This window comes from Protobothrops mucrosquamatus, unplaced genomic scaffold (assembly GCF_001527695.2).
Source record: "Protobothrops mucrosquamatus isolate PMUCROS unplaced genomic scaffold, P.Mucros_1.0 scaffold804, whole genome shotgun sequence".
Taxonomy (NCBI): Eukaryota; Metazoa; Chordata; class Lepidosauria; order Squamata; family Viperidae; genus Protobothrops; species Protobothrops mucrosquamatus.
In genome coordinates, this window is record NW_015387070.1 from 309895 (window position 1) to 323014 (window position 13120).

Sequence of the window (13120 nt, forward strand, 5' to 3'; positions counted from 1 at the left end):
TTTTAATATGCTATGTTGAAATTTGTGGAAATAATGTTAATTAATGACACATAATATTTCGTGGTTTTTGTTGTTTTTTTCAGGTCTATAAACTGACAACCGATGGTCACTATCAGTTTAGAGTTAGGGCTGTAAACCGGTATGGAACAAGTGATGAATGTCTTTCAGAGAAAGTGGTCATCAAGGATCCTTATGGGCTACCTGGGCCACCCGGAAAACCAAAAGTCATCGATCATACTAGGTCATCGATGCTTGTAACATGGACACCTCCTTTGGATAATGGTGGGGCACCAATTACTGGCTATTGGCTAGAGAAGAAAGAAGAAGGAGGTGTCTATTGGTCTCGCGTTAGCAGAGCACCTGTAACAAAACCCTCAGTGAAAGGATTGGACTTCAATGTGTTGCGTTTGATTGAAGGAGTAAAGTATCAGTTCAGGGCGATGGCTATTAACATTGCTGGAATTGGTCCTCCCAGTGAACCATCAGATCTTGTTGAAGCTGCAGATCCAATCTGTGAGTATACAGTATAGGGAAAGCATTAAGTGTTCCATGACTTCAAAAGGCATCCTCTGCCATTTAGTTTAATCTACCCTGAATCTGTCTAATAGCAACCCTATGATTTTATCCCATGAAATGTGGGTGTTAATATATTGTGAATTTCCTCTCATTGCCATAAGAACATATCTTCATAATCTATAGCAACTTCCCTTAATTGTTTGTTTTGTTAGAAAATATATAGCCTATATCTTTAGCATTTGAAGTTTTTTAACTTCAGCCAAGTAGAATATATATGCAGGGGTTTTCCCCCCTCTAAAACAATGAAGATATAATTCTCATTCAGAATATTTTACATTTGCCCCATAGTTCCTCCTGGTGCACCATCATGCCCAGATGTCAAAGACAGAACTAAGTCAACCATATCTCTCGCATGGAAACCTCCACAAAAAGATGGCGGCAGTCCTATTAAAGGTTATATTGTTGAAATGCAAGAAGAAGGTAGTTTGGATTGGAAGAATGTGAATGAGCCAGACAAGCTGTTCCCTACCTGTGAATGTACTGTTCCCAACCTGAAAGAGCTAAGAAAATACAGATTTAGAGTAAAGGCTGTAAATGCTGCAGGGGAATCAGAGCCAAGTCTTGCTACTTCAGAAATACCATGCAAGGAAATTCTAGGTAAGAATTCTGGAATATTTTCTGTTACAATGTGAAATAAAGTCAAAGACTATGAAAGATCGAATAATGTGTGAATGGAGAAACCACAATAGCTGCCCAACTTATTCTTGTTAATTAAGGAGAGAGGTGAATGGTGTCTAGAATTTCTGCCATTCCTTTTACAATCTATCTGTTACTAATGTTTTACTGTATTATATTTTATATTTTTCCAAGCAGCTATAGATCTTTGATAAAGAGACCTAGCTCTTTTATACATGTATATTTTTCACAAGAAAAATACATAAATGATTATAAGTAAATTAATTTCAGTTATGTGATTTATATCTTGTAGAAGAGCCAGAAATATTTATTGATCTTAAAGCACAAGATTTGCTTTCTTGTCGTACTGGCTCAGCAATCAAAATCCCAGCAATTATTAAAGGACGCCCAGTTCCCAAAGTAACTTGGGAATTTGAAGGAGATGCAAAGAAGGCAGTAAAGGTCAGTAAGAAAAAAAATAACACTATTTCAAAATTTCAACTACATTTATTTAAATATCTTTAGATTTACTGTTTTCTCTTTTATTTAAAGGATGGACATAATATACCCGAAGATGCTACAGTAAGAAATAATTTATATTTAAATTCACTACATTTAATTTTTATTTCAATTTAAATAAAATTAAATTTATATATCACTATATTCACTATTATAAGACTTAACCGCTTTAATTTTAAAATAATTTGTAAGTGAGTTCATTTGGATTTCGTCTACATAGGTGGAATCAACTGATACCAGTTCAGTAATTACTATTCCTGAGTGTAACAGAGGTCATTCTGGAAAATATAGCATTACAGCAAAAAATAAAGCAGGACAAAAAACTGTAAACGTGAGGGTGAATGTTCTTGGTAAGTTTACTGAATCTCAATTTTGCACCATGTCTCCAGTACTATGGTTTAACTAAAGCTAAATAATTCTGTGTTGTTTTCTCATTGATAGATGTTCCTGGGCCACCAAAAGACCTGAAAGTAAGTGATATAACAAGGTGCAACTGTAAACTTTCATGGAAAATGCCAGACAATGATGGTGGAGACAGAATCAGAAATTATATTATAGAGAAGAGAACTGTTGAAGGGAAAGCCTGGACCAAAGTTAATCCAAACTGTGCTGGAACGTCATTAATTATTCCTGATCTCATAGCTGGACAACAATATTTCTTCCGCGTACGTGCAGAAAACCGCTTTGGTGTTGGCCCACCAGCAGATACAATTCAAAGAACTACAGCACGAGATCCCATCCGTGAGTTAAATCAGAGCGAAAAACTTGCTTTTATTAGGATAATATAATGTTTGCTAGTGCTTACTCTGTTCTGTTTGTTTCTTTTTTTAAAAAAGAACCTCCTGATCCACCAATCAAGCTTAAGATTGGTGTTATCACCAAGAACTCTGTCAACCTGACTTGGAAACCTCCGAAGAATGATGGTGGTGCTCCTGTGACACATTACAATATCGAGTGCCTTCGTTGGGATCGTACTGGTCAAGGCAAGGAGGCCTGGCGTCAGTGCAATAAACGTGATGTGGAAGAAACAAAGTTTACAGTTGAGGACCTTAATGAAGGTGATGAATATGAATTCAGAGTGAAAGCAGTAAATGAAGCAGGTCCTAGCAGACCATCAGCTACAGTTGGACCTATTGTTGTCAAAGACCAGACATGTAAGTGTCATCATCATCATCATCATCATCATTTATTTCAGCCATTGATCAACAAAGTTTATATCAATGCTAAAATTAAAGCTATCCCTCTGTGCCAATACGCTAATCTACTTATTGTAAAAATAACCTAAATTTAAGGTGCTACCTACTATTGCATTTAGAAATATAATTAAGATTACAAAATCAACTATGAATGCAGTACTATATGAATCTATGTAATTTGTACGCTGTTATATAAAAGTATATAGAATGCTAAAAATGACCAAGTATTCATAGTATGATTGTCTAACACAGAATATAAAATCACAAAATCACTAAAATTTTACAGATATTTCAAAACTGAGTATTAATAAGGTGACTATAAAATTATGATACAAAAAAGTATATAGAACATAAAAAGAGATGGCAGTGAATCTAAAAGAAAAATACCCCCTCCCCCCCAAAAAATACAATTATGGACATTGTTTCAATTGTTCTAATAGCTCTAATGACAAAGATGTGAATTATGGTTAATAGGTGTAACAAAATGAATATAATAAAACTAACTATGTCAGTGACTGTTACTGACAATTTGTAGGCAAAATTTACAAATAATGTAACTATATTTTGCTACTTGTTGGGAAGTAACACGTTGAGAAGCAATAAGAAGTTTTTCACTTCAATATTCAAGTAAAAATATTTTTACCTCCATATGCTTTATACTGTTATGCGGTGGTTCTCCTCCTTCCTCACCGACCGTACGCAGTCTGTATTGGCAGGGGGACAGAGGTCGACCCCAAGGCCCCTAACTTGCGGGGTCCCACAAGGGTCGGTCCTCTCTCCCCTTTTGTTCAATATTTATGTGAAGCCGCTGGGAGAGATCATCCGTGGCTTTGGGGTGGATTTCCATCAGTACGCTGNGCGGTGTTGGGAGGGACTCGTCGCTCCCATGTAACACCGCTGCTGCGCGAGCTGCACTGGTTGCCGGTGGCCTTCCGGGTGCGCTTCAAGGTGTTGGTCATCATCTTTAAAGCGCTCCATGGCATCGGACCTGGATATCTCCGAGACCGCCTTCTGCCGCAGGTTACCTCCCATCGGCCGGTATGCTCCCACAGAGTGGATCTCCTCAGGGTGCCGTCAGCCAGACAGTGCCGGCTGGCGACCCCCAGGGGGAGGGCCTTCTCGGTGGGAGCCCCCACCCTCTGGAACGAACTACCCCCAGAGATCCGGGTGATCCCGGATCTCCCCTCCTTCCTGAAGACATGGCTTTTTCAACAAGCGGGTCTGGCCTAGGGAATTTTAGTGGGGCTTTTTAAGGGTAATTTTAAGGGTAATTTTAATGATTGGCCTTTTCAAATATTTTCTTTTAATTTGGTTTTTAATATAGATATGTATTGTATTGTGGTTTTATAAGGCTGTTAGCCGCCCTGAGTCCGGTGAGGAGAAGGGCGGGGTATAAATTAAATTATTATTATTATTATTATTATTATTATTATTATTATTATTATTATTATTATTATTATTATTATTATTATTATTATTGATAGAATAATTTTTGCTTGGTTTTGTTTGTAGGTCCTCCATCAATTGAACTCAATGAGTTTATGGAGGCAGAAGAAGGAACAGATATTAACGTTGTAGCTAAAGTGAAGGGTGTGCCTTTCCCTACGTTGACTTGGGCTAAAGCTCCTCCAAAGAAACCAGATGACAAACTACCAGTTGTATACGATCAACATGTCAATAAAGTTGTGGGTGAAGACTCTTGCACGTTGGTGATACAACAGTCTCGCAGAAAGGATACAGGCTTGTACACCCTAACTGCTGTCAATAATTTTGGAACAGATTCAAAGGAGATGAGACTAAATGTTCTAGGTAAATATTAATATTTTTTAGTTTGGACAATCTAATGTATTGTTTATTACATAATGTTACAATTTGCTTCACTATAGCAAATGTATTTTTCAGGTCGCCCTGGACCACCAGAAGGACCCATTAAATTTGAATCCATTTCAGCTGATCAGATGACATTGTCTTGGCTACCTCCAAAAGATGACGGTGGCTCTAAAATAACAAATTATGTTATTGAAAAAAGGGAAGCAAACAGAAAGACATGGATCAAGGTTACCAATGAACCTAAGGAGTGCATTTTCACAGTTCCCAAGCTGGTTGAAGGCCATGAATATATCTTCCGCATTATGGCACAGAATAAATATGGCATTGGAGAGCCTCTTGATAGTGAACCTGAAACAGCAAGGAATCTTTTCAGTAAGTACAAAATTGCTTCAAAAAGATTTATCTAGAAATCATAACTGAAGAGGAATCAGATTAATCACTATGATCATTACAAACCAGAGTTGTATCAAACATTACAAACCAACAGTTATTTCAAATGTATTTATAAGGATTAAAGTCTTCAAAAATATTTTTTTTCTTTACAAAACTTGTATAGTTTCTCAGAATGCACCTTAATTTTATATTAGCGCTCAATTTTTAATTGTATTGAATTGTATAATTTTATTTTATTTATTGTATGTATTCTATTGTATGTAAAATTGTATAATTTTTTTTCTTAGTCAGGGCAAACCTACTCTCCCCCCTGATCTGAATCGGATTACAGTATAATTTGGGGACACCTGCGATGGTAACCCCCACTGATTCGGCCCCAATTGCCCCCCTAGCTCAATGCTCGACCCCTTGATACAGCGCTTGAATACCATCCGGTATTCTTCCTGGATAGCCTCTTTATTTTTATCAGTAAAAACATATTAAAATCTCTGAATTAGAGTCCAAATACTTTATTATGCATCATTAAATACAGGGTTCCGACAAAGAAAATCCTATTTGCTCCAGCATCACGAACCAATCATGCTGCTCGTGGGATCTGCTGAACCATCATCACATGTGAAATGATGGTGGTTGGCAGAGAATGCAATAATTATATTGACCCCTATAGCTTTAAGAGGCTGGATTTAAAAATTGTCCTCCCCCAATTGCAGATAATTTGCTGATGGTTCAGTAAGTAGGAGAATTTGAGAGATGTGAGTTACAGCTAGATATCCCAGTCCCTCTTATTTTGCACAGTTCCAAGTAAAAGCTGCAAACTATTATGCAATAACGAGTGATAGCACTTTATTTTACAATCTGTGTATCTTTTTTTCCTAGCTGTTCCTGGAATTTGTGACAAACCAACCATAAGCAGCGTCACACATGACTCCATGACTGTCAACTGGGAGGAGCCAGAATATGATGGAGGCTCTCCCGTGACAGGTTACTGGCTGGAACGCAAAGAAACCACTGGAAAGAGATGGACAAGAGTTAATCGTGATCCTATTAAGCCTATGACCCTTGGCGTTTCTCACAAAGTAACTGGCCTCATTGAAGGCTCAGATTATCAGTTCCGTGTATATGCTATTAATGCTGCTGGTGTGGGTCCACCAAGCATGCCTTCTGATCCAATCACTGCAAGGGATCCAATTGGTAAATGGCTTCAGTTGCTTTTTGTTTCCTATGAAAAGAGGGAAAGAGAGGCATTATCAAACAGCAGGCAGGAAGATGTTTATTATAAATAAATGTTGTTATGTTTTTCAGCTCCACCTGGCCCTCCAATTCCAAAGGTCACCGACTGGACAAAATCATCGGTTGATCTTGAGTGGGCTCCGCCATTAAAAGACGGTGGCTCTAAAGTTACTGGTTACCTTGTTGAATTCAAAGAGGAAGGGAAGGAAGAGTGGGAAAAGGTAGGTAATGAGATGCGATGAAAATGTATTTCTGACACATTATGGCAGGGCTTGTTAATTGGACATATTCAGGAAGTAATGATAACCACTGAGTTCCATCCTCCAAGATGTCTCGGCTTCATCAGTCTGACCTCACAACAGCAGGATCATTGCTTTGGCTCTCTTCAGAAAGCTTTTACAGAAACATGGATAACCTATGGAGCAAGAGGAAGGAAGAAATAAAAGAGGAAAGGTGTAAGGCATTTGTATCTGACAAAGCCTTTGTGTCTGGCAAAGAACTGAAAAGGAAGAGAGGAAGACAATGTTGCCTGTGCACAGACATACTGCCTATGTTACATCAGCTGCCATACAGGATGTTTCTATACCAAAATACTAATCAAACCACTTATCTGAGAAAGTGCTAGAAGTTATAAAAATAAATCTACTAGCGGTGACTAGCATCACTTTTAAAAATGTTATTTTATATGCAAATCATCTTAATGTCTAGAATAAGACTGTATTAAAAAAAAAATGGCACGTAGCAATTGCAATAGCACTTAGACATTATATACCGCTCCATAGTGCTTTACAGCCCTCTCTAAGCGGTTTACAGGGTCAGCATATTGCCCCCCAACAATCTGGGTCCTTGTTTTATCAACCTCGTAAGGATAGAAGGCTGAGTCAACCTTGAACTAGTGAGGATCAAACCCCTGGTGGTCAGCAGAATTAGCCTGCAATACTGCATTGTAACCACTGCGCCACCATGGCTCCTTATCATGCTTGTAGTGCTATAACACATATGTACTTAGTTTTCTTTGAGAATTAGGGACACTTGTGGAGAAACAATGATTGTACACAATTTATTTCAGATTTTAATTATAAATGTTACCCACACATCATATGTCTCAGAGATAAAGATGGCTCTTTCATCTTTTATTCAACTTTTATGATTTTTTCCTGATTCGGAACTTTACAGTCAATTGCCATATAAGAAATGTGCATGCCCATATTAGAGCCACCCATATTCCTTTCTGTTCTAGTTTTTCTGCCCTGCAGGAACTGTCTTGGGTGACCCTATGTTATTTTTCATTTTCAGGCAAAAGACAGAGAAATAAGAGGAACCAAGTTTGTCTTGGCTGGATTAAAAGAAGGAGGCTTCTACAGATTTAGAGTCAGAGCAATCAATGCTGCTGGTATTGGAGAGCCTGGAGAAGTTACTGAAGTTATTGAAATAAAGGACAGAATAGGTATTTCTTGGGATAAAATATTATCTTTTTTTTTTTTTGAAAGGGTAGAATATTGAAACTCTATCTTATTTACCTTATACGATATCTTAATGAATTGGGAAGTATATGAGTGAATAAAGGGAATCTATATTGCTGAAAAGGGTAAATGCCTTGAAAGATTAGGTGAAAAACCTCCATTGCTCGGGAGGGCCTGTTTTCCTGATAAATTTAATTTTGAACTTATTCTTTTTATACCGCTCTCAGTCTTCTTTGAATTGCTGTTGAAAGAAAGTTGTATATTTTAATGGATAGCGTATTTCACCGTATAAGTGTCTTTTGGCCATGCCCTTTTTTAGAGTGTTACTTCTTATGACAACATTTGTGCATGAAAATATACCCAGAGAATTATACCATATGTAATGTAATGTGTCATATACACATATTTCGACAGAATCTTCAGAATTAGTTTTATTTGTTGAAAAGGAAAGGCACTGTACAGGATTTTTGTATTTGCTTATACTTTTTTTTTCTATCTACTCCATTTTCCTTCTTGAAATGGCATATGGCATAAATAAAATGCATTCTTTGTTTCTACAGTACCTCCTGATCTTCAGCTGGATGCCCACGTAAAAGACAGAATTGTTGTTCATGCTGGTGGGGTCATCCGCATTATAGCTTATGTCTCAGGAAAGCCACCTCCAACTATTACTTGGAGCCAGGATGAAAGACCTCTGCCGGAAGAAGCTAAAATTGAGGAAACTGCTATCAGTTCTTCTATGGTCATAAAGAACTGCAAGAGAAGTCAGCAGGGTATCTACACCCTCCTTGCTAAAAATGCAGGCGGAGAAAGAAAGAAGACTATTATTGTTGATGTGCTAGGTAAGCTGCAAAAGCTGAATATCTGGATCTCACTATTCTTGAGGATCTTGAGTTTTTGGAGGCAAATGTTCATCCTGATACATTTTTCTTTTTTTCTTTTTCCTTAACAGATGTACCTGGCCCCGTTGGAGTGCCGTTCCTTACGGAAAACCTAACCAATGACTCTTGCAAACTTACGTGGTTTTCCCCAGAAGACGATGGAGGTTCAGCTATTACCAACTATGTTATTGAAAAGCGGGAAGCAGATCACAGAGCTTGGACGCCAGTGTCTTATACAGTCACCAGACAAAATGCCACTGTGCAGGGACTGATTGAGGGCAAAGCATACTTCTTCCGCATTGCACCGGAGAATATCATTGGCATGGGGCCCTTTGTAGAGACGACAAAAGAACTCCTAATAAGAGATCCAATCAGTACGTAGCTTTATCTCTTATCTGCACAGATTGCAGTAAAAATGGACTTAGGAATATATATTTAATCTGCTGTATATGTTTATTTCTAGCTGTGCCGGAGAGGCCTGAGGATCTTGAAGTAAAAGCAGTAACTAAGGACTCTGTTACACTGACTTGGAACCCACCAAAGTATAATGGTGGCTCTGACATAACCATGTATGTTTTGGAAAGCCGACTCATTGGAAAGGATAAATTTACTAGAATTACAAAAGAGAAAATGCTTGATCGGAAATACACTGTGGAAGGACTGAAAGTTCCACTGTGCATGCTCATAGCGCACTCGCGAACGTTGTAACACCCTGTTCCGTTTGGAAGTAAAACGTGTTTTGGGTAGTGTACGTTTCTACTTTAACCATTCAAACTAGAGACCTTCGGTTTGGTGATCGTGTGCGACCAACTAAACAATATATATATATATATATATATATATATATATATATATATATATATATAGTATGTATGTATGTATGTATGTATGTATGTATGTATGTATGTATGTATGTATGTATGTATGTATGTATATATATATATTTAAAAAATGCTGATTTTTCTTTTCTTTTTCTTAAACAATATATTTAGCTCCTCCCCAACTTGAGCTTGATATCAGAGAAAAGCTGACAGTCCGGGTAGGAGAAGCATTCAGTCTGACTGGCCGATATTCAGGCAAGCCAACACCGAAGATTACTTGGTACAAAGATGACATTACAGTGAAAGAAGACAAACGAACTATGATCCAGACTACTCCGGCTACAATTTGCTTGGGTATATTAAAATCTGTCCGGGAAGATTCAGGCAAATATAGCGTTGTTGTAGAAAACAGTTCAGGATCAAGAAAAGGATTCTGTCAAGTTACTGTTGTTGGTAAGTCTTGTTCTAGGACTCAGTTTACAATATTTGCTTGGAAGATCTGGGTGAGGGTTGACTGAGTGTAGTTAAAAAAGCATATGAATTGTTAATGTGTTCTTTGAATTACAACTGAATTATAGCACAGGGAATATAATTTCCTGCTGATTTGAAAAATGACCTGACCATAAGGTGTCTCTGCCAATTGCTTCTTTTCAGAGCAGTACCTATACTAAAAAGAGTCCCGTTTTTGTGAGATGGGCAGCTATATAAATATGTTAAATGAATGAATGAATGAATGAATGAATGAATGAATGAATGAATGAATGAATGAATGAATGAATGAACAGTGCCAGTCCTCAAAGGATGTGAGGGCATGACAGAGGAGTACAGAACAAGGAAATCTGATTCTCTAACAATGTTGTCCTGATGTGCCTTTGAATCTTAACCAAATTAGACTTTGAACATTTTGGGTTTTTTTTACTATAACTAACAATGACCTGCAGAAAGTTAAAAATAGTATGTAAGAGGATGCTCATTCCAAATGGTGTAGTGGCCACTTTAAAAACCAAGATGAATTACATTAACAGGATGGGAAAGTTGGTCTAATACTTCTCAGTTATCTGATAACTAAATTATACACTAATTTATAGACTAAAATTAAAATATGTAAGAATAAGATTCTTGTGAAAAGAACTCTATCTCTGAATTTTTTTTTTCATGGATTGGGAAGATTGAGGATCTTCAACTGAGTACAGTGAAATAGAACTTCCTTATTTCAACAAAAAGTCATTCCACTGTTTGCAGTGGGGCCATATGTTCTTTGGAGTAGAAATGTAGTGCAACACTTGGCAGAGTAGGAAGCAAGAAGATTCCCAAATGAACAGGAGAAAACAGATTTTGAAATAAGTTTTACATCTAAAATATAGAGTTCAGAAAGTGCTTACATTTTAGAAATTAATTTCTTATTCATGCCTCTTTATCAGTTACTTTTTAGTGCACCATTTCCCAATGGCTGCCCTCTAGACTGTGCAAGCAAGACTTAAGCAATGCAGTATTTATTTTTTCCAAATATTCTGTCTGATTAATCCACAAGGTTACATATCTCAGCTCTAATTCCCAAGTGATTGAATCTGCTTTTGTTAAAGTAGCAAAATACAGCTGATGTATACATAACTTTACCCTATTAAGAATAAATCAGATTTGGTAAGTTGGGAGGGAGAAAAGAATTACAAATTTCATTTGCTAACAGAAAGCAAATTAACCATATATTTAGCTTTATCGACTGTCACACATGTTAGAAATTAGCACTGTTTACCTGCTTTAGGTGTTGTCAAATTTGTGCATTTTATTTGAATTGTTTGTGTGTATTTACATTTATATTTGTGTGCTTTTCAACAGACCGTCCTACACCTCCAGTGGGGCCTGTCATTTTTGATGAAGTACATAAAGACCACTTTGTTATTTCCTGGAAACCTCCCTTGGATGATGGTGGTAGTCCAATTACAAATTATATTATTGAGAAGAAAGATGCTAACAGAGATCTCTGGATGCCAGTTACATCCGCAAGTGTCAAAACAACATGCAAAGTTCCTAAATTACTGGAAGGAAGAGATTATGTTGTCCGAATTTATGCTGAAAATCTGTATGGCATAAGTGATCCACTGATATCTGATGAAATGAAGGCCAAGGATCGTTTTAGTACGTCGCCTATTTTCTAATCTATTTTAATTACTTATCTGCCACAGTCTTACATTACATTTCATATACCTATTGTTCTATAAATGGGTTTTAAAAGTAATATGTTTTTTTTAGGTGTTCCTGATGCACCAGAGCAGCCAATTGTTAAGAATGTCACCAAAGATTCTGCATTAGTTACCTGGAACAGACCACGCGATGGAGGAAAACCAATAACTAATTACATCCTTGAAAAGAAGGAAACAATGTCTACTCGATGGACAAAAGTTACACAAGAACCTATTTATCCAGATACCCAATTTAGGGTACCTGATCTCCTTGAAGGCTGTGAATATGAATTCCGGGTTGCGGCACAAAATGAAATTGGCATTGGTGACCCAAGCCCCCCGTCAAAACCAATCTTTGCTAAAGATCCAATTGGTATGTTTTAAAACACTTTCTTACCTGCTCTTATTCAAATCAGCATTCTCAAACAAATATTTTCTCTTCTCATGGCTGCTGTTTGCTTTCTTTTTTTAAATAGTTAAGCCAAGTCCTCCAATTAATCCGGAGGCAGTGGATAAAACTAAGAATTCAGTGGATTTGTCCTGGCAACCACCACGTCATGATGGAGGAGGGAAGATTATAGGCTACCTTATTGAATACCAAAAGGTTGGAGATGAGGAATGGAAGAAAGCCAATTATACTGCTGATTCTTGCCCTGATACAAAATATAGTGTAACTGGCCTCACTGAAGGTACTAAATATAAATTCAGAATCATGGCAGTTAATGCAGCAGGTGAATCAGAGCCAGCCTATGTCCGTGATCCAGTGGAAATCAAGGACAGACTTGGTAAGCAGAACATTAAATTTTGTTCATTTTAAAGGCACGACATATACTGTATATATATATGCTTTCTGAACACAAAATCTTTTTTTTTCCAGAGCCTCCAGAATTAATCTTGGATGCTAATATGGCACGGGAACAGCATGTTAAAGTTGGAACTACACTGAGACTCAGTGCTGTAATTAAAGGAATTCCATTCCCAAAAGTGACTTGGAAGAAAGAAGATAAGGAAGTTTCTACGAAAGCAGATATTGAAGTTACAAAAGTTGGTAGCAAACTGGAAATACGTAATGCTGCCCATGAAGACGGAGGAATTTATTCCCTGACGGTGGAGAATCCTCTCGGATCAAAGACTGTTTCAGTAAAAGTTGTTGTGCTAGGTAATTGTGCTAATATGATTTTCAGGTGTTACTGGGAAATAAGATAAGAAGCATGAGCAAGTAGTAAAAGAGGAAAGAATATTGATCCATTCCATCTCATTTTCATATCTCTTTGCAAATTTGGGGATGAAAAGTTCACAGGGCTATTCACTTATATCTGTTGGCCTAGGTGGCCTTTTTTATTTAAAAGAGTAATGATAGGTATTATTAAACATATCAAACTAATTTCAATGAATCATTGTTCCTTATTAATATTT

The 13120-nt window shown here is 37.1% G+C and overlaps 1 protein-coding gene across 1 annotated transcript in view; it reads left to right on the plus strand.

The window, feature by feature from the left end:
- Positions 1 to 13120, plus strand: part of TTN (titin) — a gene marked incomplete in the record, with an annotated part of 304338 nt that overhangs the window by 226482 nt on the left and 64736 nt on the right. Inside the window, 20 exon segments of the mRNA XM_015818849.1 lie at positions 84 to 513; positions 865 to 1173; positions 1505 to 1653; positions 1744 to 1773; positions 1931 to 2060; positions 2152 to 2451; positions 2547 to 2864; positions 4419 to 4715; positions 4809 to 5108; positions 6006 to 6320; positions 6432 to 6580; positions 7656 to 7806; positions 8383 to 8664; positions 8775 to 9077; positions 9167 to 9439; positions 9696 to 9977; positions 11361 to 11660; positions 11775 to 12077; positions 12181 to 12489; positions 12582 to 12863. Coding sequence (XP_015674335.1) covers positions 84 to 513; positions 865 to 1173; positions 1505 to 1653; positions 1744 to 1773; positions 1931 to 2060; positions 2152 to 2451; positions 2547 to 2864; positions 4419 to 4715; positions 4809 to 5108; positions 6006 to 6320; positions 6432 to 6580; positions 7656 to 7806; positions 8383 to 8664; positions 8775 to 9077; positions 9167 to 9439; positions 9696 to 9977; positions 11361 to 11660; positions 11775 to 12077; positions 12181 to 12489; positions 12582 to 12863 — 5212 coding nt within the window.